This window comes from Canis aureus, chromosome 8 (genome assembly GCF_053574225.1).
Source record: "Canis aureus isolate CA01 chromosome 8, VMU_Caureus_v.1.0, whole genome shotgun sequence".
NCBI lineage: Eukaryota > Metazoa > Chordata > Mammalia > Carnivora > Canidae > Canis > Canis aureus.
The window spans coordinates 77,640,378-77,665,222 of NC_135618.1; the positions used below are offsets into that span (position 1 = coordinate 77,640,378).

The 24,845-nt window shown below is 40.6% G+C and overlaps 1 protein-coding gene across 2 annotated transcripts in view; it reads left to right on the plus strand.

Annotated features, from left to right (window-relative positions):
* The window catches only part of ZNF713 (zinc finger protein 713), a 49,248-nt gene that overhangs the window by 2,036 nt on the left and 22,367 nt on the right, over positions 1 to 24,845 (plus strand). Inside the window, exons 2-3 of one of the 2 annotated variants that reach the window (XM_077908400.1) lie at positions 16,659 to 17,106; positions 18,034 to 18,122. In XM_077908400.1, coding sequence (XP_077764526.1) covers positions 18,036 to 18,122 — 87 coding nt within the window. In that variant the 5' untranslated portion in view covers positions 16,659 to 17,106; positions 18,034 to 18,035. The remainder of the gene's footprint in view (positions 1 to 16,658; positions 17,107 to 18,033; positions 18,123 to 24,845) is intronic. The other variant, XM_077908398.1, reaches the window with a different exon arrangement.

Sequence of the window (24,845 nt, forward strand, 5' to 3'; positions counted from 1 at the left end):
ATGAGAGTAATGCAGATACTGTTTAATTCTCCCAGAAGTGATATGTAATAACACATATGCAGCGTTACCAATCAGGATTCTCATCCAAACTTTGGCATCCAGAGTGTTGATTAGAAGTAGGTCATGTAGGCATAGCTGACCACCTTTGTTACTGACCTTCAGTCTCCAGTCCCTCCAGAAGTCAAGCTGATACCACATGGCCCAGGAATCCTACCATAAATCCTATTTTAGCATAGCATATCTGACCTCCGGAAGCCTGAGGTAAACAGACACTCATAACAGGCAGGATATTGCAAGGTATTATAGGTTCTCTCTCAGGAACTAGGCCAGGGCCGAGCTTTTTCTTAAAATGTGCAGAGTTTGGACCACCCAGACCCACTCAGTTAATCCCTTCCTGCACACTATTTACTCTGTAATAAAGATTTCTTACAAATCAATAAGTAAAAGGCAAAGTGATAGAAAGGTGGACAAATGACACAAGGGTAAGAGTTCAAAACATGAAATAGGAAAGCTAAAAATAGAGAAGTTCTGCTTCCCATGTTATCTATGAGTTACATACTAAAGTAGCAATAATATACTATTTAAATACTATATGTAAAAAGAATGTTTACTATTCTTGGCTAATGTTCACTGTTATATATTGTTGATGAATTAGTTAATTCTTCAGTGCATTTTACCTTTGTTTTGATCCAGCAGTTCCAATTCTAGGAATTTATCCTAAAGAAATAATCAGACAAGATTATGTCAAAACTGTATGTTTGGTGTTGTCTATAACAGCAAAAGAAAGAAAGGCTCCCAGAAATGTTTATTAATAATGAAGTTGTTAAATAAATTTTGGGCATTGCATGCAATTGATTATACTATGACACTAATATTTAAATTTTTTTATTGTTTTTTATTTGTTTATATATCTTCTTATAGATGTTTATTATCATTTTTAAATTGAGTATACTTAACATATGGTGTTATATTAACTTCAGGTATACAATAAGTGATTAATCAATTCTACATATTGCTCCATGCTTATCATAAGTATACTCTTTAATCCTCATCACCTATTTCATCTATTCCCCTCCCCCCGCCCCCCAGTTCATCCCCCCTACTCACCTCCCCTCTGGTAACTATCAGTTCTTTATAGTTAAGAGTCTTTTTCTTGGCTTGTCTCTCGTCTTTTTTTTTTCTTTTTTTTTTTATTTCTTTTGTTAAATACCACATATGAATAAAATAATATGGTATGTGTCTTTCTCTGACAGACTTATTTTGCTTAGCATGATATTCTCTAGCTTCATCCATGCTGTTTTCATTCTTTTTGGTGGCTGAGTTAATATTCCATTGTGTATATCTATGCCACATCTTTTTTTTTAAAGATTTTATTTATTTATTCATAGAGACAGAGAGAGAGGCAGAGACACAGGCAGAGAGAGAAGCAGGCATCATATAGAGAGCCTGACGTGCATCATATAGAGAGAAGCAGGCATCATATAGAGAGCCTCTCGATCCAGGGTCCCCAGGATCACACCGTGGGCTGTAGACGGTGCTAAACCGCTGCGCCACCGGGGCTGCCCTCCTTTTTTTTTTTTTTTACAATTTGTTTTTGTTTTTCTTATATGGAAAGTAACTTTTTAAATTTAAATTTTGTTAGCACATAGTGCAATATTGGTTTCTGGAGTAGAATTCAGTGATTCATCACTTACAACAACACCTGGTCCTCCTCTCAAGTCCCCTCTTTAATACCCATCAGCCATCCAGCCCATCCTCCACCCACATTTCTCCATCAACCCTGTTTGTTTTCTGCCTTTAAGCGTTACTTATGGCTTGCTTCCCTCTCTCCTTTTTTTTTCAATCCTCCCATTAGTTCGCCTGTTTTTTTTCTTAAATTCCACATGAGTGAAATCATATGGTATTTGTCTTTCTCTGACTCATTTCACTTAGCATAATACACTCCAGCTCCATCCACATCATTGGAAATGACAAGATTTCATTCTTTTTGATGGTTGAATCCTATTCCATTCTAAATATATACCATGTATTCCTTATCCATTCATCAGTGGATGGGCATGGCATTTGGGCTCTCCATAGTTTGGCTGTTGATAATGCTGCTCTAAACATCGGGGTGCATGTACCCCTTCGAATATGTATTTTTGTATCATTTGGTAAATACGTAATAGTGTAATTGCTGGATCACAGAGTGGTTCTATTTTTAACTTTTAAGGAACCTCCAAACTGTTCTCCAAAGTGGCTGCACCGGTTTGCATTCCCACCAACAGTGCAAGATGGCTCCCTGTTATCTACATCCTTGCGAACACCTGTTGTTTCTTGTGTTGTTAATTTTAACCATGCTGACAGATGTGAGGCCACATTTTTTAATCCATCTATTGATAGACACAGGCTGCTTTATTTATTTATTTATTTATTTATTTATTTATTTATTTTAATTTATTTTTTATTGGTGTTCAATTTACCAACATACAGAATAACCCCCAGTGCCCATCACCCATCACTCCCACCCCTCGCCCTCCTCCACTTCTACCACCCCTAGTTCGTTTCCCAGACTTAGCAGTCTTTACGTTCTGTCTCCCTTTCTGATATTTTCCACACATTTCTTCTCCCTTCCCTTATATTCCCTTTCACTATTATTTATATTCCCCAAATGAATGAGAACGTATGATGTATGTCCTTCTCCATTGACTTATTTCACTCAGCATAATACCCTCCAGTTCCATCCACGTCGAAGCAAATGCTGGGTATTTGTCATTTCTAATAGCTGAGTAATATTCCATTGTATACATGAACCACATCTTCTTTATCCACTCATCTTTCGATGGACACCGAGGCTCCTTCCAAAGCTTGGCTATTGTGGCCATTGCTGCTATAAACATCGGGGTGCAGGTGTCCCTGCGTTTCATTGCATCTGTATCTTTGGGGTAAATCCCCAACAGTGCAATTGCTGGGTTGTAGGGCAGGTCTATTTTTAACTCTTTGAGGAACCTCCACACAGTTTTCCAGAGTGGCTGCACCAGTTCACATTCCCACCAACAGTGTAAGAAGGTTCCCTTTTCTCCGCATCCTCTCCAACATTTGAGGTCCTTCCAAACTTCTTGTTGTGATTTAGTTCTAATTTCAAGGCATTATGGTCTGAGAATATGCAGGGGACGATCCCAATCTTTTGGTATCGATTCAGACCCGATTTGTGACCCAGTATGTGGTCTATTCTGGAGAAAGTTCCATGTGCACTTGAGAAGAATGTGTATTCAGTTGAGTTTGGATGTAAAGTTCTGTAGATATCTGTGAAATACATCTGGTCCAGTGTATCATTTAAAGCTCTCGTTTCTTTGGAGATGTGCTTAGAAGACCTATCGAGTATAGAAAGAGCTAGATTGAAGTCACCAAGTATAAGTGTATTGTTATCTAAGTATTTCTTCACTTTGGTTATTAATTGATTTATATATTTGGCAGCTCCCACATTCGGGGCATATATATTGAGGATTGTTAAGTCCTCTTGTTGGATAGATCCTTTAAGTATGAGATAGTGTCCCTCTTCATCTCTCACTACAGTCTTCGGGGTAAATTTTAGTTTATCTGATATAAGGATGGCTACCCCTGCTTTCTTTTGAGGACCATTCGAATGGTAAATGGTTCTCCAACCTTTTATTTTCAGGCTGTAGGTGTCCTTATGTCTAAAATGAGTCTCTTGTAGACAGCAAATAGATGGGTCCTGTTTTTTTATCCAGCCTGAAACCCTGTGCCTTTTGATGGGGTCATTAAGCCCGTTCACGTTCAGAGTTACTATTGAGAGATATGAGTTTAGTGTCACCATGATATCTATTCAGTCCTTGTTTTTGTGGATTGTTCCGCTGAACTTCTTCTTAAAGGGGAATTTTAAGAGTCCCCCTTAAAATTTCTTTCAGAGCTGGTTTGGAGGTCACATATTCTTTTAGTTCCTGCCTGTCTTGGAAGCTCTTTATCTCTCCTTCCATTTTGAATGAGAGCCTTGCTGGATAAAGTATTCTTGGTTGCATGTTCTTCTCATTGAGGACCCTGAATATATCCTGCCAGCCCTTTCTGGCCTGCCAGGTCTCTGTGGAGAGGTCTGCTGTTACCCTAATCCTCCTCCCCATAAAAGTCAGGGATTTCTTGTCTCTTGCTGCTTTAAGGATCTTCTCTTTATCTTTGGAATTTGCAAGCTTCACTATTAAATGTCGAGGTGTTGAACGGTTTTTATTGATTTTAGGGGGGATCTCTCTATTTCCTGGATCTGAATGCCTGTTTCCCTTCCCAGATTAGGAAAGTTTTCAGCTATCATTTGTTCAAATACATATTCTGGCCCTCTGGCCCTTTCGGCACCCTCGGGAACCCCAATTAAACGTAGGTTTTTTTTCCTCAGGCTGTCGTTTATTTCCTTAATCTATCTTCATGGTCTTTTGATTGTCTGTCTCTTTTCCTCAGTTTCCCTCTTTGCCATCAACTTGTCTTCTAGGTCACTCACTCGTTCTTCCACTTCGTTAACCCTCGTTTTTTTTTTTTTTTTTTAATTTATTTATGATAGTCACACACAGAGAGAGAGAGAGAGAGAGAGAGAGTTAGAGACACAGGCAGAGGGAGAAGCAGGCTCCATGCACCGGGAGCCCGACGTGGGATTCGATCCCGGGTCTCCAGGATCGCGCCCTGGGCCAAAGGCAGGTGCCAAACCGCTGCGCCATCCAGGGATCCCTAACCCTCGTTGTTAGAGGACTTCTAGTTTGGATTGCATCTCATTCAATTGATTTTTAATTTCTGCCTGATTAGCTCTAAATTCTGCAGTCATGAAGTCTCTTGAGTCCTTTATGCTTTTTTTCTAGAGCCACCAGTAGCTGTATAATAGTGCTTCTGAATTGGCTTTCTGACATTGAATTGTAATCCAGATTTTGTGACTCTGTGGGAGAGAGGACTGTTTCTGATTCTTTTTTTTGAGGTGAGGTTTTCCTTCTAGTCATTTTGCTCAGTGCAGAGTGGCCAAAAAGCAAGTTGTATTGGGAAAGGAGAAAAAGAGAGGAGAGAAAGAAGGAAAGAAAAGAGAAAGAGAAAAAAAAGGAAGAAAAAAAGAAAAAAAAAAGGAAGAAAAAGAGAAAGAAAAAGAAAGGGAAAAAAGTGTGGGGGAAGCAAACATTCAAAAAGCAAAACAAAACAAAACAAAAAAACAAAAAAACAAAAAACCCACGGGGGAGTATCTTCTGATTCTGTATACTTTAAGTCCCTTGACTTCCCTGGAACTTGTCCATCTAGCTGGTCTTCTGGGAGAGGGGCCTGTTGTGCTGATTTTCAGGTGTTAGCACTTGGGGGAGCTGCTCTGCCCCCTGCCTGGTGCAGGGCTCAGTGGGGGTTGTTCACCCCGTGAGGCCCCAGGAGGAACAACCCCAGTGGCGGGCCAGCTCTGCAGCCCTGGAGTCAGCTCCCGCAGTAGCTCCAGAGCTCTGTGTCTGCAGGGCCTGGAGGCTCCGGGGTGGGGCCGCTGATCTGCTCAGGTCGGGGTAGGAGCGTCCTTGCTGTCCTTGGCCCTCCCGGCCTCTGCCTGTCCCTTGGGAGGCTGGATTCTGGGCTGTCCCGGCGCCCTGTGCTCCCGGTCTGCGCTGTTGGATTCCCGCTCCCGCCCCGCAGCCCCCTCCGCACGGAGCCTCTTCCTCTGCCCGAGCCCCTCCGAGCTGCTCCGGTCCTGCCGTGCGAGCTGCAGTCATTTAGGGAGCTCGGCTGCGGGGTATGGCGCACTCTCCTGGGCGCGCAGTTGCTCTGTTACTGTCCCAGGGAGCCTGAGGGCATCCTCGCCCTCCTGGGGTCCTGCTCCAACTCCCTGCGAGCCCCTTTCCGCCCGGGAAGGTTGGTGCAGCTCCTGCTTCTCCGGGACGGGGCTCTCCTGTCCTGGGGACACTCGCCCCCGCCTCAGCCCGGCTCCTCGTGGGGCCCCTCCCCCTTGGAGGCCTTTTGTGTCTTTATTTCTTTTTCCCCCGTCTTCCTACCTTGATAGACGCACGAACTCTTCTCAGTGTAGCATTCCAGGTGTTCTCTCTTTAAATCTCAGGCCGAATTCATGGGTTTTCAGGATAATTTGAAGGTTTTCTAGGTATTTGGTGGGGACAGGTGATTTGGGGACCCTGCTCTTCCGCCGTCTTGCCCCTCCCTCTCCACATGCTGCTTTATAATTAGGCTATTGTAAACAGTGCTGCACAAATACAGAATTGCATTTATCCCTTTGAATTACTGTGTTTTAATTTTGGGGTAAATACTCACTAGTGTCATTGCTGGATTATAGGTCAGTTCTATTTTTAACTTTTTGAGAAACCTCCACACTGTTTACCAGAGTGGTTGCACCAGTTGCATTCCCACCAACAGTACAAGAGGGTTCCTTTCTCTCCACATCCTCACTGACATCTGTTGTTTCTTGTGTTGTTTATTTTAGCCATTCTACCAGGTGTGAGGTGATACCTCATTGTAGTTTTGATTTGCATTTCCTTGATGATGGGTGATATTGAGCATCTTTTCATGTGCCTCTTGGCCATCCGGATGTCTTCTTTGGAGAAATGTATGTTCACTTCTTATTTGTTTACTTATATGTTTGTTTCTTTGTTTAAAATATTCCTGACATGGAGCTTAGTAAGGGGTTGAACTCATGACCCTGAGATCAAGACCTGAATAGAGAATGAGAGTCAGGCACTTAACCAATTGAGCCACTCAGGCACCCCAGGTCTGTTCTTCTGCTTATTTTTAATTGGATTACTTGGGTTTGGGCTGTTAAGTTCTATAAGTTCTTTATATATTTTGGGTATTAACTCTTCATCAGATATATCATTTGCAAATGTCTTTTCCCATTCAGTAGGTTACCTTTTAGTTTTGTTGATTGTTTCCTTTAATGTGCAGAAGTGTTTTATTTTGATGAAATCCCAATAATTTATTTTTACTTTTATTTCCCTCACTTCAGGAGACATATCTAGAAAAATGTTGCTATAGTCAGTGTCAGAGACATTACTGCCTATGCTCTTTTCTTGGGTTTTTATGGTTTCAAGTCTCACATTTATCTATAATCCATTTTTAATTGATATTTGTGTATGGTATAAGAAAGTGGTCCAGTTTCATTCTCTTGCACATAGCTGTTCAGTTTTCCCAACACTATTTGTTAAAGAGACTGTATGACTGATTTTTTAAATGATATTTAGAGTTTTGTTTTCTGTGTAGATATACACAATATTGTCAATTAAAATCCAGGTTTCAAAAAAGAAAATTATGCATATAACAATGACATATACAATATTATAACATGTGTATATTTGCATAGAAAAAGTCTGCAAGTATGTATCCCAAAAAAGTAACTGCTTATCTCTGGGTAATGGTATGATTTTCTTTTTGCTTTTCCATATCTACAAAAGTTTTTGTTTTATTATTTGTCAGAGAATAAAGTGAAGGTATTTCCAAGAAGGGATGTGGAGAGGGATCCCTCTGGCTGCAGTGTGAAGAAAACATTGGACTAAAGTTAAGGACTAGTTCGATGAGTGTGGCAGTAGTAGTCAAAGTGAGAGATGGTAGTGGCCTGAATCAAGGTAGTGGAAATGAAAATGGAACTCTATATTCAAGGGGGTAGATTTACCAGGACTTGACTTTATTTTTTATTCTTTTTTAATTTTTAAAGTTTTTTTTAATTTTTATTTATTTATGATAGTCACAGAGAGAGAGAGAGAGAGAGAGGCAGAGACACAGGCAGAGGGAGAAGCAGGCCCCATGCACTGGGAGCCTGACATGGGATTCGATCCCGGGTCTCCAGGATCGCGCCCTGGGCCAAAGGCAGGCGCTAAACCGCTGCGCCACCCAGGGATCCCAGGACTTGACTTTAATTGAAGAGAGGGACTAAGGGAAGAAAGAGATCAGAAATGGCATTCAGGTTTCAGGCTTGATGGTGCTATTAATTGAGATAAGGGAATTTAACAGGATAGTAAGAATAATATGTAGCATGTAGATATGGCTACCATGTGCTATTATTATGCTTTAAATGTTTTCAGAATATCCACCACTTAATCCTCACAACAAACCTTGAGATAAGTAGTTAGTAGTTTGACAGATGAGGAAAGAGGCATAGAAAGGTAAAGTAACTTATGCAACCAAACTCATACAGCTAGTAAGTTGTAAAACTGGGAATGAAATCCAATCAGTCTGGCGACAGAGTTGGTGTTTATATATACTTTATTGCAAATATATGATAAGAGGCTAAAGAGAGAATGAGTTTTGGACATGTTAGGTTGGAGAAATCCGAGAGACATCTGCCTGAGGGTGTCCAGTAAGGTGGTTGGGTTATGTATGTGGTTATGTACCTCAAAGAAATGATCAGTGAAGCCATGGCAGTGGATAAACCTGAAGGAAGCCACCTGAGAGTAAATACAAGAGAATAAATATAAATACTAACAAATGGATGGACCTAACTGTATTACAAGTGAATGACATAACCACACTGAAGTAAGTGGCAAAGAAAACACCAAACTCAAATAACTTTAGGAAACACTATCTTGGTAGATATTGTATAACTAAAGACAAAGAGAGCTCTACATTTGATGCCGTAATCAAGTCAATAAATGTGTTTCTCACAGGGATATGAGTTAATTCTGAAACTATGTATATACTAAAATTGAACAAATAAATATAGGGAGGATACTAAGAGTCAACAATTTTTTACTGTTGAAGAAAGAAGTTACCAATGAGGAAAGGAGGAAGACTAAAATGAGCCCTGAGGCATTAGATTGGAATCAGAAGTGTCAATATGAACTCATGGCATTTAATACATAGATGAACACAATAGAAGTATGTATGTGTATGATTAAGATGCACACATACATACCTCCCCTGTCTCTGCTAGAGGTCTGGAAGCAATGTTACCCCAGTAGCAGTGAGCACACCTAGCACCCAGATCTTTGTTTCTCAGCATTTCTCCAATAAAAAGAGCTCAGACTCTTTGGACAGGTAGTTGATTTCCAAGGCCTGAGCAGGGATAATATAAGAGCCTGAAATATCTTATGGTGCCAGGAATTGATCAAAATAGGGTAGAGGCTGGTCAAAATAACATAAGAGGCTTCTACTGACCAAAACTGAAACAATTTGTACAATAAAATAAATAATGATAACGTTACACTTTATGAAACAAGATACATACCCATGAGTTCATAGAGCTATAAATAAATTAGTACTTAGAAGACCTAATGAGTATAGAAAGAGCTAGATTGAAGTCACCAAGTATAAGTGTATTATTATCTAAGTATTTCTTCACTTTGGTTAATAATTGATTTATATATTTGGCAGCTCCCACATTCGGGGCATATATATTGAGGATTGTTAAGTCCTCTTGTTGAATAGATCCTTTAAGTATGAGATAGTGTCCCTCTTCATCTCTCACTACAGTCTTCGGGGTAAATTTTAGTTTATCTGATATAAGGATGGCTACCCCTGCTTTCTTTTGAGGACCATTCGAATGGTAAATGGTTCTCCAACCTTTTATTTTCAGGCTGTAGGTGTCCTTCTGTCTAAAATGAGTCTCTTGTAGACAGCAAATAGATGGGTCCTGCTTTTTTATCCAGTCTGAAACCCTGCGCCTTTTGATGGGGTCATTAAGCCCGTTCACGTTCAGAGTTACTATTGAGAGATACGAGTTTAGTGTCATCATGATATCTATTCAGTCCTTGTTTTTGTGGACTGTTCCACTGAACTTCTTCTTAAAGGGGAATTTTAAGAGTCCCCCTTAAAATTTCTTTCAGAGCTGGTTTGGAGGTCACATATTCTTTCAGTTCCTGCCTGTCTTGGAAGCTCTTTATCTCTCCTTCCATTTTGAATGAGAGCCTTGCTGGATAAAGTATTCTTGGTTGCATGTTCTTCTCATTGAGGACCCTGAATATATCCTGCCAGCCCTTTCTGGCCTGCCAGGTCTCTGTGGAGAGGTCTGCTGTTACCCTAATCCTCCTCCCCATAAAAGTCAGGGATTTCTTGTCTCTTGCTGCTTTAAGGATCTTCTCTTTATCTTTGGAATTTGCAAGCTTCACTATTAAATGTCGAGGTGTTGAACGGTTTTTATTGATTTTAGGGGGGATCTCTCTATTTCCTGGATCTGGATGCCTGTTTCCCTTCCCAGATTAGGAAAGTTTTCAGCTAGAATTTGTTCAAATACATATTCTGGCCCTCTGCCCCTTTCGGCGCCCTTGGGAACCCCAATTAAACGTAGGTTTTTCTTTCTAAGGCTGTCGTTTATTTCCCTTAATCTATCTTCATGGTCTTTTAATTGTTTGTCTCTTTTTTCCTCAGTTTCCCTCTTTGCTATCAACTTGTCTTCTAGGTCACTCACTCGTTCTTCCACCTCGTTAACCCTCGTCGTTAGGACTTCTAGTTTGGATTGCATCTCATTCAATTGATTTTTAATTTCTGCCTGATTAGCTCTAAATTCTGCAGTCATGAAGTCTCTTGAGTCCTTTATGCTTTTTTCTAGAGCCACCAGTAGCTGTATAATAGTGCTTCTGAATTGGCTTTCTGACATTGAATTGTAATCCAGATTTTGTAACTCTGTGGGAGAGAGGACTGTTTCTGATTCTTTTTTTGAGGTGAGGTTTTCCTTCTAGTCATTTTGCTCAGTGCAGAGTGGCCAAAAGCAAGTTGTATTGGGAAAAAGAGAAAAAGAGAGGAGAGAAAGAAGGAAAGAAAAGAGAAAGAGAAAAAAAAGGGAAGAAAAAAAAAACGAAAAAAAAAAAGGAAGAAAAAGAGAAAGAAAAAGAAAGGAGGAAAAAAAGGGGGTGGGGGAAGGAAACAAATCAAAAAGCAAAACAAAACAAAAAAAGAACCACCGGGGAGTATCTTCTGATTCTGTGTACTTTAAGTCCCTTGGCTTCTCCTGGAAGTTGTCAGTCTAGCTAGTGTTCTGGGGGAGGGGCCTGTTGTGCTGATTTTCAGGTGTTAGCAGTTGGGGGAGCTGCTGTGCCCCTACCTGGTGCAGGGCTCAGTGGGGGTTGTTTACCCCGTGAGGCTGCAGGAGGAACAGCCCCAGTGGCGGGGCCAGCTCTGGAGCCCTGGAGTCAGCTCCGGCAGGAACTCCGTCTGCAGGGCCTGGAGGCTCCGGGCGGGGCCGCTGATCTGCTCAGCTGGGGCAGGAGCGTCCTCGCTGTCCTGGGCCCTCCCGGCCTCTGCCTGTCCCGGGGGAGGCCGGATCCTGGGCTGTGTCCCGGCGCCCTGTGCTCCGGAGCCTGCGCTGTTGGATTCGCGCTCCCGGGCCGCGCAACCCCCTCCGCGGAGCTGCCGCCCGAGCCCCTCCTGGAACCGCGCAGCCCCCTCCGCACGGAGCCTCTTCCTCTGCCCGAGCCCCCCGAGCTGCTCCGGGTCCCGCTGTGCGCGCTGCAGCCCTTAGGGAGCTCGGCGCACTCTCCTGGGGCACAGGTGTCTGTTAGTGTCCCCGGGAGCCCGAGGGCATCCTCGTCCTCCTGGGTCCTGCTCCGACTCCCCACGAGCCCCTTTCCCCCGGGAAGGTCGGTGCAGCTCCTGCTCCTCCGGGTCGGGGCTCTCCTGTCCTGGGGACACTCGCCCCGGCCTCAGCCCGGCTCCTCGCGGGCCCCTCCCCCTTGGAGGCCTTTGTGTCTTTACTTCTTTTTTCCCATCTTCCTACCTTGATAGACGCGCGAACTCTTCTCACTGTAGCATTCCAGCTGGTCTCTCTTTAAATCTCAGGCCGAAATGATAGATTTTCAGGATAATTTGAAGGTTTTCTAGGTAATTTGGTGGGGACAGGTGATTTGGGGACCCTGCTCTCCCGCCATCTTGCTCCTCCCCCCTAAATTAGTAAATAAGTAATAGATAAGGAGCAGTTTTTCCTTACAGAAAAATTCCAATTATTAAATTAGTGGGAAAGAGAGAAATAGAGAAATGACCATTAAACAAACACCATATTACTAATTTTTGGAGACAAGATACATTGATGGATGCTAAATTTAGTGGGTTTAACATATGATCTCACTCATGTGGAGTTTAGAAAAAAAACAGATGAACGTATGGGAAGGGGGAAAAGAAATGAAAGAGCGAAGCAAGCAAGCCATAAATGACTCATTTTTTTTTTTAAGATTTTATTTATTTATTCATGAGAGACACGCAGAGACATCAGCAGAGGGAGGAGCAGACTCCCTGTGAATAGCCTGATGTAGTACTCGAGTCCAGGACCCTGGGATCATGACCTGAGCCACATGCTCAACTGCTGAACCACCCACGCACCCCTCATAAGTGACTCTTTTTTTTTTTTTTTAAGAATTTATTTATTCATGACAGAGAGAGCGAGAGAGGCAGAGACACAGGTAGAGGGAGAAGCAGGCTCCATGCAGGGAGCCCGACATGGGACTCGATCCTGGGTCTCCAGGATCACACCCCGGGCCAAAGACAACGCTAAACCACTGAGCCACCAGGGCTGCCCTCATAAGTGACTCTTAAAGGCAGAGAACAAATTGGGTGTTGATGAGGGACATGGGTGGGGGATGGGCTGGATGGTTGATGGGTAGTAAAGAGGGCACTTGTGAGGAGCAACAGGTGTTGTATGTAAGTCATGAATCACTGAATTCTCCACAAACCAATATTACACTGTAAGTTGACAAAATTTTTTTAAATTTCAGGCAAGCTAAAAAAAATTAAAAATTAAATTAATGAGTTTGAGAAGAACCTGGATATTTGTTATTGGCTTAAAGTATCTCCTAAAAGATATTTACTTATTAGCTACAAAAGGAAAAGATGGTAGCTTTACAGTGGAGAAATGGGGTAAACACCACCTGAACCCAGTGATAAAGCTTAACATCATTAATGAGGTATATCAACATGATAAGCCCATTAATATGATGTACTAAGAAAGATACAAGGTCATTTCTGTGGTATTCTTCCTAAAAATACTTAACTTCATTTGGCAAACTCAAATTAAAAGACCCTGCAAAATAACTCAGCAGTACTCTTTAAAAATAGTAAGCTCATGAAAGATAGAAAGGCTAAGAAACTTAAAGATTAGAGAAGACAAAGGGGACAAAAAGCAACTAAATGCCATAGGAGATCCTGGATCAGAGAAAAAATACTAATGTAGAAACTGGTAAATTTTGAATACTTTGAGTTAATAGTATTGTACCAATTTAAATTCCTGGGTTTGATTATTGTACTCTGGTCATATAAAGCACTAACATTAGGACAAGTGGTGTAAATGGTATGTGGGAATTATGTACTGCTTTTGCAACTTTACTGTAAGTTTAAAATTGGCTCAAAATAAAAAGTTTAAAAATTAAAAAATAGAAGAGCAAACACCAGAACCCTTTCATTTACTTATTAAGCAAATATTATTGATACCTACTATTAGCCACATACTGAGAGCATCAAATGTAGAATACTAAATAAGGCAGAACAAATTCCTGCCTTCATGGAGGTTAACATCACACAATGGTGAAGTATAAATAAAAATGGCGACTATACAAATAATGACAATGATAAAGGTGCTAGCAAAACCAGGAGGGTATAAATGAGGGACCTCCCTAGGTTTGTATATCAAAACCTTCATTGATTTAAGCTAAGACCTGAAGGGAGAGTAGTATTGTCTGGGGAGGAGGTAGGGAGATAAAGCACGCATGGCACACTTAAGGACGTAAAAGCACAACGGTGTAGATGAAGACTGAAGCAAATGGGAGTAGCTCGAGAGGTCAGGAAGCAGGTCATAGGATTTTTTATGGCTTTGTACTGCAGCCTAAGAACTGTAGAGAGCCACTAAAAAATTTCAAAGTGAGGTACTGTTTCAAAGTCAGGTTTGCATACTTTATAAGTAAAGATGCCTTTACCTCACCTGTGGAGGAAGCAAAAATAGATATTGGAAAATCCTAAGGAACAACAATATGTAGATGGTAAGCAGAGGAAAAGGGACTAGTGCATAGTCCACTGAGAAGGACTGTGGACATAAAGCAAAACACAGTTGTCAGCAGCGTCAGATACCCATCAGAGCTCAAGAAGTAATGAACTCCATTGCTTGAACAACATAAGGGTTTTGGATATTCCTAACCAGAGCAATTTCAGTAGTGTGCTGATGGCAGAACAGCAGAAAGATCATACATAGATAATTTAAAAATAAATGGATAATGAAGTAGAGAAAAGTATTGACAATCCTTTGCAGAGTTGTAGCCTTGAAAAAAGAATGGATGCCAGTTACAAATGGGCACATAGCCAGGGAAAATTTTTAATGTTGAGAGAGAGATTAAAAAATTTTAAATTGGGGCACCTGGGTGGCTCAGTCAGTTAAGTGTCTGCCTCCAGCTCAGGTCATGATCCTGGGATGAGCCCTGCATGGGGCTCTTGACTCAGCAGGGGGCCTGCTCTCTCTGCCTTTGTCCCTCATGTGCACTCTCTCTCTCTCTCAAGTAAATAAATAAATCTTTAAAAAAAAAAGATTTTAAATTAGGAAGGAGTCAATAAATGTGACAGATAAAGTTGAAGATAGGAATGAGAAAGTACATGCTAGATTCAGGCTTGTAGGGAACCTGGAGAAAATGGTCTGATTCCAGGGAAGGAATACTTTTAATGCAAATCTCTGGGCCAAGAATACCCACCCAGTGATGCCATTTCATTACATCTGGGACAGGACCAGTGGATCTGCTTCTCAGCAAATGGCATGATACCAAGGATCTTCAGACCACACTTTGAGGAGCACTGCTGCTTTTTCTATTTTTCCCTTACATGAAGCTACTCCTGTCTTTACTTCCTTTCCCATCCAGTCTAGAATCTAAGGTCTCCTGATTTACAGTTTAATGTTTTGTAAGGTAAGGAAGACTTCAGAAGTGCTATGGTACTAGATGTAGGTGACTGAAGTAGAATGACGATGAAAATCATTGGCATGGAGGAAGTGAAGGAAATGAGAGGCTCCGATAGTTGTTCTGAATTCCTGCATCAGAATCACTTGTGAGACATTTAAAAAATGAGTAGATGCCAGACTTCACCTCAACAGATTCTGGTTTAGTAGCTCTTGGGTGGAGCCTGGACATGTATACATTTACATATGTATAGTTTAGAATCTGGGCTTTGTCTAATACACAGCCCAGATTGAGAAAACATGAGTTTTCTACATGATCCATGAAGTTCACTCAGATTTTTGGAAGAGCCTTGAGGGAAAAAGATGTTATCCCTAAAGTCATTCTTCATCTGAATTGATTATAATTCTTGTATTCCTTAGACAGTCAAGGAAATTTGTTACCTTCCAAGCTATCATGGCTACTTATTTGAAAAAGCCTGTGGGATTACTAGAAAAGTCTGGAAAAGTCTGTGTGTGTGTGTTGTATGAAAAAATTACAATTTGGGGGTGGGGAGTGGTTGGTTTAGAGGGGTTTTGTGTGTGTATCTTTCCAATACAGGAATTGAAAGGGAAATTATGAGAAGAAAGGAGATCAGATACCAACAATGAAAAGGTACAGAACAAGTACTAAGGAGAACTTCAGTGTATCCTAGAAGGAACGTAGAGCTGTGAACCAGGGATCTTCAGTTTCAGATCCCTCATTAAACCAAAACACTGAGAACTAAATCTGCATTTCCAAGTGTGTGTTCTCTGGAGACTTAGTCTTATCAGATGCCATAAAAAATTCTCAACTAAACTTGCATAGACTATATCATATATTTGACACTCCCCATCCCCTTGGGTTCACACATGTGACAGAGAAACATGTTCTGCCTCACTTGGTAAATGTTTTTATTGTTGTGAATAGTTGGTTTTGAAGTGATTGGGTTTGAAATGTCAAGCATTTTCAGAAGATTGCTGGTGGCTCTTCAGAGAGTAGGACCCTTGTAGAGCTTTGGCTTGGACCAATAGGACCTGCTTTTTTTTTTTTTTTTTTTTTTTTTAAGATTTTATTTATTTATTCATGATAGTCACAGAGAGAGAGAGAGGCAGAGACACAGGCAGAGGGAGAAGCAGGCTCCATGCACCGGGAGCCCGACGTGGGATTCGATCCCGGGTCTCCAAGATCGCGCCCTGGGCCAAAGGCAGGCGCCAAACCGCTGCGCCACCCAGGGATCCCAGGACCTGCTTTTTAAAGTGCTTTTAAATTAGGCCTGAAAGGTCTGCCTCTTAGTTGACTGGTTGTAAAGCTGTGGATTTGTGCCATATCTTGAGTGGTGGGTGGCTACCTCATCTAATAGACCATTCCACTGGAACTGTGATTTTCTTTGTTTAAAAAACTTGCTTCTCAGGAAATGACTTCATTCTTCAGTTCCATCACTAACTTTTGAGAGAAATTTTCAGGCTAACCTTTGTGAACAGAAAAAGAATGTATCCTTCCATATTTCTTAGCAATTCGAAGTATTTTACCCTGTTGTTAATGTTGGTGAAAGTCTTTCTGAAAATCTTTCACTAAGCAAGGACCATGTGTTTTCTAGTCTGAGAAGAGAGTGGGTAGGAACTGAGGCTAAAGTTTGTTGTAGCTGATGGATATGTATATCTCTGCTTTTTGTAATATGTGAATCTAAGAAATTTTAAAAATGCTTTTTGAATGTTTCTAAAGAATCCCACACTGTAGTATGTCCTATCTTTATGAATGGTAGTTTATATGTTTCTTTACAGACTCTCTAGGTCCCTAGTTGACTCAGACTGCTGGATTTTTGTTGACTGGTGCATCTCATTACAGGTGCTCAACCTGATATTGTGTCTTACAAGATCCCTGCCAGGAGAGAGATTTGAATGTCATAGTGAAGTCCATACATGAAGAATCGATGCCTTTAGTGGAAAAAACAGTAATAGCCATCTTCAGGAATCCCCACATCTCAATTCTGCATGACAAAGCAAGATTCTAAGAGTGGCTGCCCCTGAGAAGCTGAAATCTTGTGGATAGTTTTTGGCTCCTGAGGCTCTCATCAGAGATGAGGCACCTTTAATACCTGGGAGTGACTATTCTCCATAAGGCACTGGAAAATCAACTTGCAGGGACTGACAAGGACACTGAGACTGTTAGTCCTAGTGTGTCTCCTGACGGTCCTTCTAGAAGAGAGCAGATCTTTGGTGACATTACAACTTAGGAACTGTACAGAGGTGTAGGAATCATGGTGGTGCACTGAATCTGGCACTCAGAAAAGAAGGTGAACACTCTTAAAACTGAGAAGAGTGAAATCTCCTTTGTATATGAGAAAGATCGTGTTAAAAAGAGCAAAAGAGGGATGCCTGGGTAGCTCAGCGGTTGAGCGCCTGCCTTTGGCTCCGGGCATGATCCCAGTGTCCTGGGATCAAGTCCCGCATTGGGCTCCCTGTGAGGAGCCTGCTTCTCCCTCTGCCTGTGTCTCTGCCTCTCTCTGTGTGTCTCCCATGAATAAATAAATAAAATTAAAAAAAAAAACAAAAAACGAGTAAAGGAGAGAAGATCTTTGGAGTTTGAGTTTGGGAATGAATTTATCACCTTAAAGAATAAGATTAGGCCCTTAACAGGTTTTTTTGTATCAGCTCATCTCAGTGGATCTCATCTCCTACTTAAAATCACTGGGCGACTTTAGATTTAAGATGCTGTTTCCTAGGCCCACCCCAGACCATTTTGGATAATCCTGGATTTATCCAAATCTCTGGACTGGATGGGTGATGGGCATTAAGTGGGGGTATGTGTTATGATAAGCACTTGGTATTGTATGTAAGTGATGATTCACTGAATTCCACTCCTAAAACCAATATTGCACTGTATGTTAAACTAACTAGAATTTAAATAAAATTAAAAGAAACAAAAACGAAAAACCAAATCTCTGGGAATAGGGGCTGAACATTGGCATTTAAAAAAAATCCTTGAAGTGTGTAGTCAGGGCTAAAATCCACTGAGCTTTCTTGAGCTTCCTATATGCCACAATAAGAGAAAGAGAAGATCCTACACTGAATTCCTCAATAAGTTATTCAACCTTTAAGCTTTTGTCTTAGAGGGCTTCTCTCTAAACTGTCTGCCATCCTGACAGGAACTAACATTCCAAAGGTTAGTTTCAGCATTAACGTCATGTGTTTACCAGATGCTTCTTTTTTCTTTTTCCCAGTTATGCCCTCTTACAATGCTATACTTTCCCAAGGGGAGAACATGGAGGAAAAGGGATCGAATGATGGATCACAGATAGTCAGGTCTCAGGTAAGTTCAGTTTTACTCTTTTCTGAAATGCTGTTATAATTCTAAGAACGTGGGCACTTTTATTTTTCAATTCTCAGAAGTGAATCCAGAGTCCTTTAGACTGTTAGGACAGATGATAATCTCTATAGGATGTTTCCCATTTACCTTATATACCCTTTATAGCTCTTCTCTCCTTCCCAGCATTTTTAGTAGATCATGGGCTCAGGTCTGTAAAAGAAAAAGTAGATCATGGGCTGGATATTGTAAAAGAAAAAGAAGCCATAGACTATCTTTTAATCACCCATCACTTAAGCATTTCAGCAGACTTTAAACAACACTTGCCATTCTCTGCAAACAATGACTGCCATTCTCTCTGTAAACATGATGTCCAGGTCACAATGACTACTTGGAACTAATGAGGTTATTTAATATGCCTGAGGACATCTGCCAGGAGTTAATGTTTATCAAGAGTCTGTTGTACCTTTTGCAAAAACTGTCTAAGCCTGTTGCTAACTATTTTAGAATTCGATTATGTATTATGTAAACTGATGAGGTGTAACTATGACAAGGATTTGTTTCAGATGCTTTGGAAAGACCTTATAAATGTCAGTCACTTTTTAAAAAATTGCTATCAAATTATGTGTGAGCAAACTGTAACACACTGAAGGAAAATCATAAAAATCTTAGAGGATTCTACACCTATATTATTTCCAAACTGTCACTTGCTTATTGCATTTTAATGAAACAAAAACTGATGCGTTAGGAGTATGGACATTTCATTATTAAAATCACTCTCATAGAAAAGGCTTGGTTTCACATCAAAAGATGAGCAAATGAGTATGAAGTTATATATTTGAAATGAAAGTGTTAAGATATCTTTTGTGGATCTCAACTTTAACCAATTTTTAGCTTAACACACCAGATACTAGTATCAAATGCTTTAGATTATATGAGATAAACATTGTCTATAGGTACCCAATAAACTCATCAGAGGAGATTTTACCCAGTGAAACCTATAATATTCAGAAAAGTGTAATGTTGGATGCTGCTAAGCATGCAAAATACAACAAATACAAGAGGTACTCAGAGAAGGGAGAAATCTTTTTTTTTTAATAATTTATTTTTTATTGGTGTTCAGTTTGCCAACATACAGAAAAACACCCAGTGCTCATCCCATCAAGTGCCCCCCTCAGTGCCCATCACCCATTCACCCCCAACCCCCGCCCTCCTCCCCTTCCACCACCCCTAGTTCATTTCCCAGAGTTAGGAGTCTTTATGTTCTGTCACCCTTTCTGATATTTCATACCCATTTCTTCTCCCTTCCCTTCTATTCCCTTTCACTATTATTTATATTTGAGAAGGGAGAAATCTGATTTGAGACTAGAGGAATGAGAGTAGACTTCATAAAGAAGGTGGAGTTTGAATTTTTGCTAATATCGGTAATTTGAAGATTAACGAAGACAGGACCATTGCAGACAGGAAATAAAATTTGTGCAAGAGCAGCGACAATAAGGAAGAAGTAGATTGTCAGCTGCAGCTGAGCATTATTTGGTACATTGCTGCTTTGGGATCTTTGGATTGCAGGGAATAGGCTTATATTCAGTTCACTCTTAATTATAAGGCTCCTCCACAGACAGTGGAAGACATCAAGACATCAAGAACTCAAGTGAATCAGTGAACTGCTTCTTGGCATTCCAGCCAAAGGGGTTTGTTTTAATTCTCCAGAACCCCTTGTTATGTTAAGAAACAAGGTAGTTCATTCAACAGGTAATTTTTGAGCAGCTACAATGTGCCAGCAATTGTGCTTGGTGTGAGAAATACATCAGTAAGCAAAAGAGATATTCTTTTTTTTCTTAATAAACTTATTTTTTATTGGTGTTCAGTTTGTCAACATACAAAATAACACCCAGTGCTCATCCTGTCAAGTGCCTACCTCAGTGCCCGTCACTCAGTCACCCCCACCCTACCTCCCCTTCAACTACCCCCAGTTCATTTCCCAGAGTTAGGACTCTTTCATGTTCTGTCTCCCTTTCTGATATTTCCCACTTATTTATTCTCCTTTCTCCTTTTTTCCCTTTCACTATTTTTTATATTCTCCAATGAATGAGACCATATAATGTTTGTCCTTCTCCAATTGACTTACTGCACTCAGCATAATACCCTCCAGCTCCGTCCACGTCGAAGCAAATGATGGGTATTTGTCGTTTCTAATGGCTAAGTAATATTCCATTGTATACGTAAATCGCATATTCTTTATCCATTCATCTTTCGATGGACACCGAGGCTCCTGCCACAGTTTGGCTATTGTGGACATTGCTGCTAGAAACATTGGGGTGCAGGTGTCCCAGCGTTTCATTGCATCTGTATCTTTGGGGTAAATCCCAGCAGTGCAATTACTGGGTCGTAGGGCAGATCTATTTTTAACTCTTTGAGGAATCTCCACACAGTTTTCCAGAGTGGCTGCACCAGTTCACATTCCCACCAACAGTGTAAGAGGGTTCCCTTTTTTCCACATCCTTTCCAACATTTGTGGTTTCCTGCCTTGTTAATTTTCCCCATTCTCACTGGTGTGAGGTGGTATCTCATTGTGGTTTTGATTTGTATTTCCCTGATGGCAAGTGATGCAGAGCATTTTCTCATGTGCGTGTTGGCCATGTCTATGTCTTCCTCTGTGAGATTTCTCTTCATGTCTTTTGCCTATTTCCTGATTGGATTTTTTGTTTCTTAGGTGTTGAGTTTAATAAGCTCTATGTAGATCTTGGAAACTAGCCCTTTATCTGATAGGTCATTTGCAAATATCTTCTCCCATTCTGTAGGTTGTCTTTTAGTTTTGTTGACTGTATCCTTTGCTGTGCAAAAGCTTCTTATCTTGATGAAGTCCCAATAGTTCATTTTTGCTTTTATTTCTTTTGCCTTCGTAGATATATCTTGCAAGAAGTTACTGTGGCCGAGTTCAAAAAGGGTGTTGCCTGTGTTCTCCTCTAGGATTTTGATGGAATCTTGTCTCACATTTAGATCTTTCATCCATTTTGAGTTTATCTTTGTGTATGGTGCAAGAGAGTGGTTTAGTTTCATTCTTCTGCATGTGGATGTCCAATTTTCCCAGCACCATTTATTGAAGAGACTGTCTTCCAGTGGATAGTCTTTCCTCCTTTATCGAATATTAGTTGACCATAAAGTTCAGGGTCTACTTCTGGGTTCTCTATTCTGTTCCATTGATCTATGTGTCTGTTTTTGTGCCAGTACCACACTGTCTTGATGACCACAGCTTTGTAGTACAACCTGAAATCTGGCAGTGTGAAGCCCCCAGCTATGGTTTTCTTTTTTAAAATTCCCCTGGCTATTCGGAGTCCTTTCTGATTCCACACAAATCTTAAAATAATTTGTTCTAACTCTCTGAAGAAAGTCCATGGTATTTTGATAGGGATTGCATTAAACGTGTAAATTGCCCTGGGTAACATTGACATTTTCACAATATTAATTCTGCCAATCCATGAGCATGGAATATTTTTCCATCTCTTTGTGTCTTCCTCAATTTCTTTCAGAGGTGTTCTATAGTTTTTAGGGTATAGATCCTTTACCTCTTTGGTTAGGTTTATTCCTAGGTATCTTCTGCTTTTGGGTGCAATTGTAAATGGGATTGACTCCTTAATTTCTCTTTCTTCAGTCTCATTGTTAGTGTATAGAAATGCCACTGACTTCTGGGCATTGATTTTGTATCCTGCCACGCTACCAAATTGCTGTATGAGTTCTAGCAATCTTGGGGTGGAGGCTTTTGGGTTTTCTATGTAGAGTATCATGTCATCGGCGAAGAGGGAGAGTTTGACTTCTTCTTTGCCAACTAAAATGCCTTTAATGTCTTTTTGTTGTCTGATTGCTGAGGCTAGGACTTCCAATACTATGTTGAATAGCAGTGGTGAGAGTTACATCCCTGTGTTGTTCCTGATCTTAGGGGAAAGGCTCCCAGTGCTTCCCCATTGAGAATGATATTTGCTGTGGGCTTTTCGTAGATGGCTTTTAAGATGTTGAGAAATGTTCCCTCTATCCCTACACTCTGAAGAGTTTTGATCAGGAATGGATGCTGTATTTTGTCAAATGCTTTCTCTGCATCTAATGAGAGGATCCTATGGTTCTTGGTTTTTCTCTTGCTGATATGCTGAATCACATTGATTGTTTTACGAGTGTTGAACCAGCCTTGTGTCCCGGGGATAAATCCTACTTGTCATGGTGAATAATTTTCTTAATGTGCTGTTGGATCCTATTGGCTAGTATCTTGTTGAGAATTTTTGCATCCATGTTCATCAGGGATATTGGTCTGTAATTCTCCTTTTTGGTGGGGTCTTTGTCTGGTTTTGGAATTAAGGTGATGCTGGCCTCATAGAAGGAATTTGGAAGTACTCCATCTCTTTCTGTCTTTCCAAACAGCTTTAGTAGAATAGGTATGATTTCTTCTTTAAACGTTTTTTAAAATTCCCCTGGGAAGCCATCTGGCCCTACACTTTTGTGTCTTGGGAGGTTTTTGATGACTGCTTCAATTTCCTCCCTGGTTATTGGCCTGTTCAGGTTTTCTGTTTCTTCCTGTTCCAGTTTTGGTACTTTGTGGCTTTCCAGGAATGTGCCCATTTCTTCTAGATTGCCTAATTTATTGGCGTATAGCTGTTCATAATATGTTTTTAAAATCGTTTGTATTTCCTTGGTGTTGGTAGTGATCTCTCCTTTCTCATTCATGATTTTATTGAGTCTTCTCTCTCTTCTTTTTAATAAGGCTGGCTAATGGTTTATCTGTCTTATTAATCCTTTCAAAGAACCAACTCCTGGTTTTTTTGATCTGTTCCACAGTTCTTCTGGTTTCGATTTCGTTGAGTTCTGCTCAAATCTTTATTAACTGTCTTCTTCTGCTGGATGTAGGATCTAATTTCTGTTTTTTTCTCTAGCTCCTTTAGGTGTAAGGTTAGCTTTTGTATTTGAGTTCTTTCCAGTTTTTGGATGGATGCTTGTATTGCGATGTATTTCCCCCTTAGGACTGCTTTTGCTGCATCCCAAGATTTTGAATGGTTGTATCTTCATTCTCATTAGTTTCCATGAATCTTTTTCATTCTTCCTTAATGTCCTGGTTGACCCTTTCATCTTTTAGCAGGATGGTCCTTAACCTCCACGTGTTTGAAGTCCTTCCAAACTTCTTGTTGTGATTTAGTTCTAATTTCAAGGCATTATGGTCTGAGAATATGCAGAGGACGATCCCAATCTTTTGGTATCGGTTCAGACCCGATTTGTGACCCAGTATGTGGTCTATTCTGGAGAAAGTTCCATGTGCCCTTGAGAAGAATGTGTATTCATTTGCATTTGGATGTAAAGTTCTGTAGATATCTGTGAAATCCATCTGGTCCAGTGTATCATTTAAAGCTTTTGTTTCTTTGGAGATGTTGTGCTTAGAAGACCTATCGAATGTAGAAAGTGCTAGATCGAAGTCACCAAGTATAAGTGTATTATTATCTAAGTATGTCTTAACTTTGGTTATTAATTGATTGATATATTTGGTAGCTCCCACATTCGGGGCATATATATTGAGGATTGTTAAATCCTCTTGTTGGGTAGATCCTTTAAGTATGAGATAGTGTCCCTCTTCATCTCTCACTACAGTTTTAGGGATAAATTTTAGTTTATCTGATATAAGGATGGCTACCCCGGCTTTGTTTTGAGGACCATTTGAATGGTAAATGGTTCTCCAACCTTTTATTTTCAGGCTGTAGGTGTCCTTCTGTCTAAAATGAGTCTCTTATAGACAGCAATTAGATGGGTCCTGTTTTTTATCCAGTCTGAAACCCTGCGCCTTTTGATGGTGTCATTAAGCCTGTTCACGTTCAGGGTTACTATTGAAAGATATGAGTTTGGTGTCATCATGATATCTCTTCAGTCCTTGTTTTTGTGGATTGTTCCTTTGGACTTCTTCTTAAAGGGGAATTTTAAGAGTCTCCCTTAAAATTTCTTGCAGAGTGGTTTGGAGGCCACATATCCTTTCAGTTCCTGCCTGTCTTGGAAGCTCTTTATCTCTCCTTCCATTTTGAATGAGAGCCTTGCTGGATAAAGTATTCTTGGTTGCATGTTCTTCTCATTTAGGACCCTGGATATATCCTGCCAGCCCTTTCTGGCCTGCCAGGTCTCTGTGGAGAGGTCTGCTGTTACCCTTACCCTAATACTCCTCCCTAGAAGGTTCAGGGATTTCTTGTCTCTTGCTGCTTTAAGGATCTTCTCTTTATCTTTGGAATTTGCAAGCTTCACTATTAGATGTCGAGGTGTTGAACGGTTTTTATTGATTTTAGGGGGGATCTCTCTATTTCCTGGATCTGAATGCCTGTTTCCCTTCCCAGATTAGGAAAGTTTTCAGCTATCATCTGTTCAAATACATATTCTGGCCCTCTGGCCCTTTTGGCCCCCTCGGAAACCCCAATTAAACGTAGGTTTTTCTTCCTCAGGCTGTCGTTTATTTCCCTTAATCTGTCTTCCTGGTCTTTTAATTGTCTGTCTCTTTTTTCCTGAGTTTCCTTCTTTGCCATCAACTTGTCTTCTATGTCACTCACTCATTCTTCCACCTCGTTAACCCTCGTCATTAGTGGACTTCTAGTTTGGATTGCATCTCATTCAATTGATTTTTAATTTCTGCCTGATTGGATCTAAATTCTGCAGTCATGAAGTCTCTTGAGTCCTTTATGCTTTTTTCTAGAGCCACCAGTAGCTGTATGATAG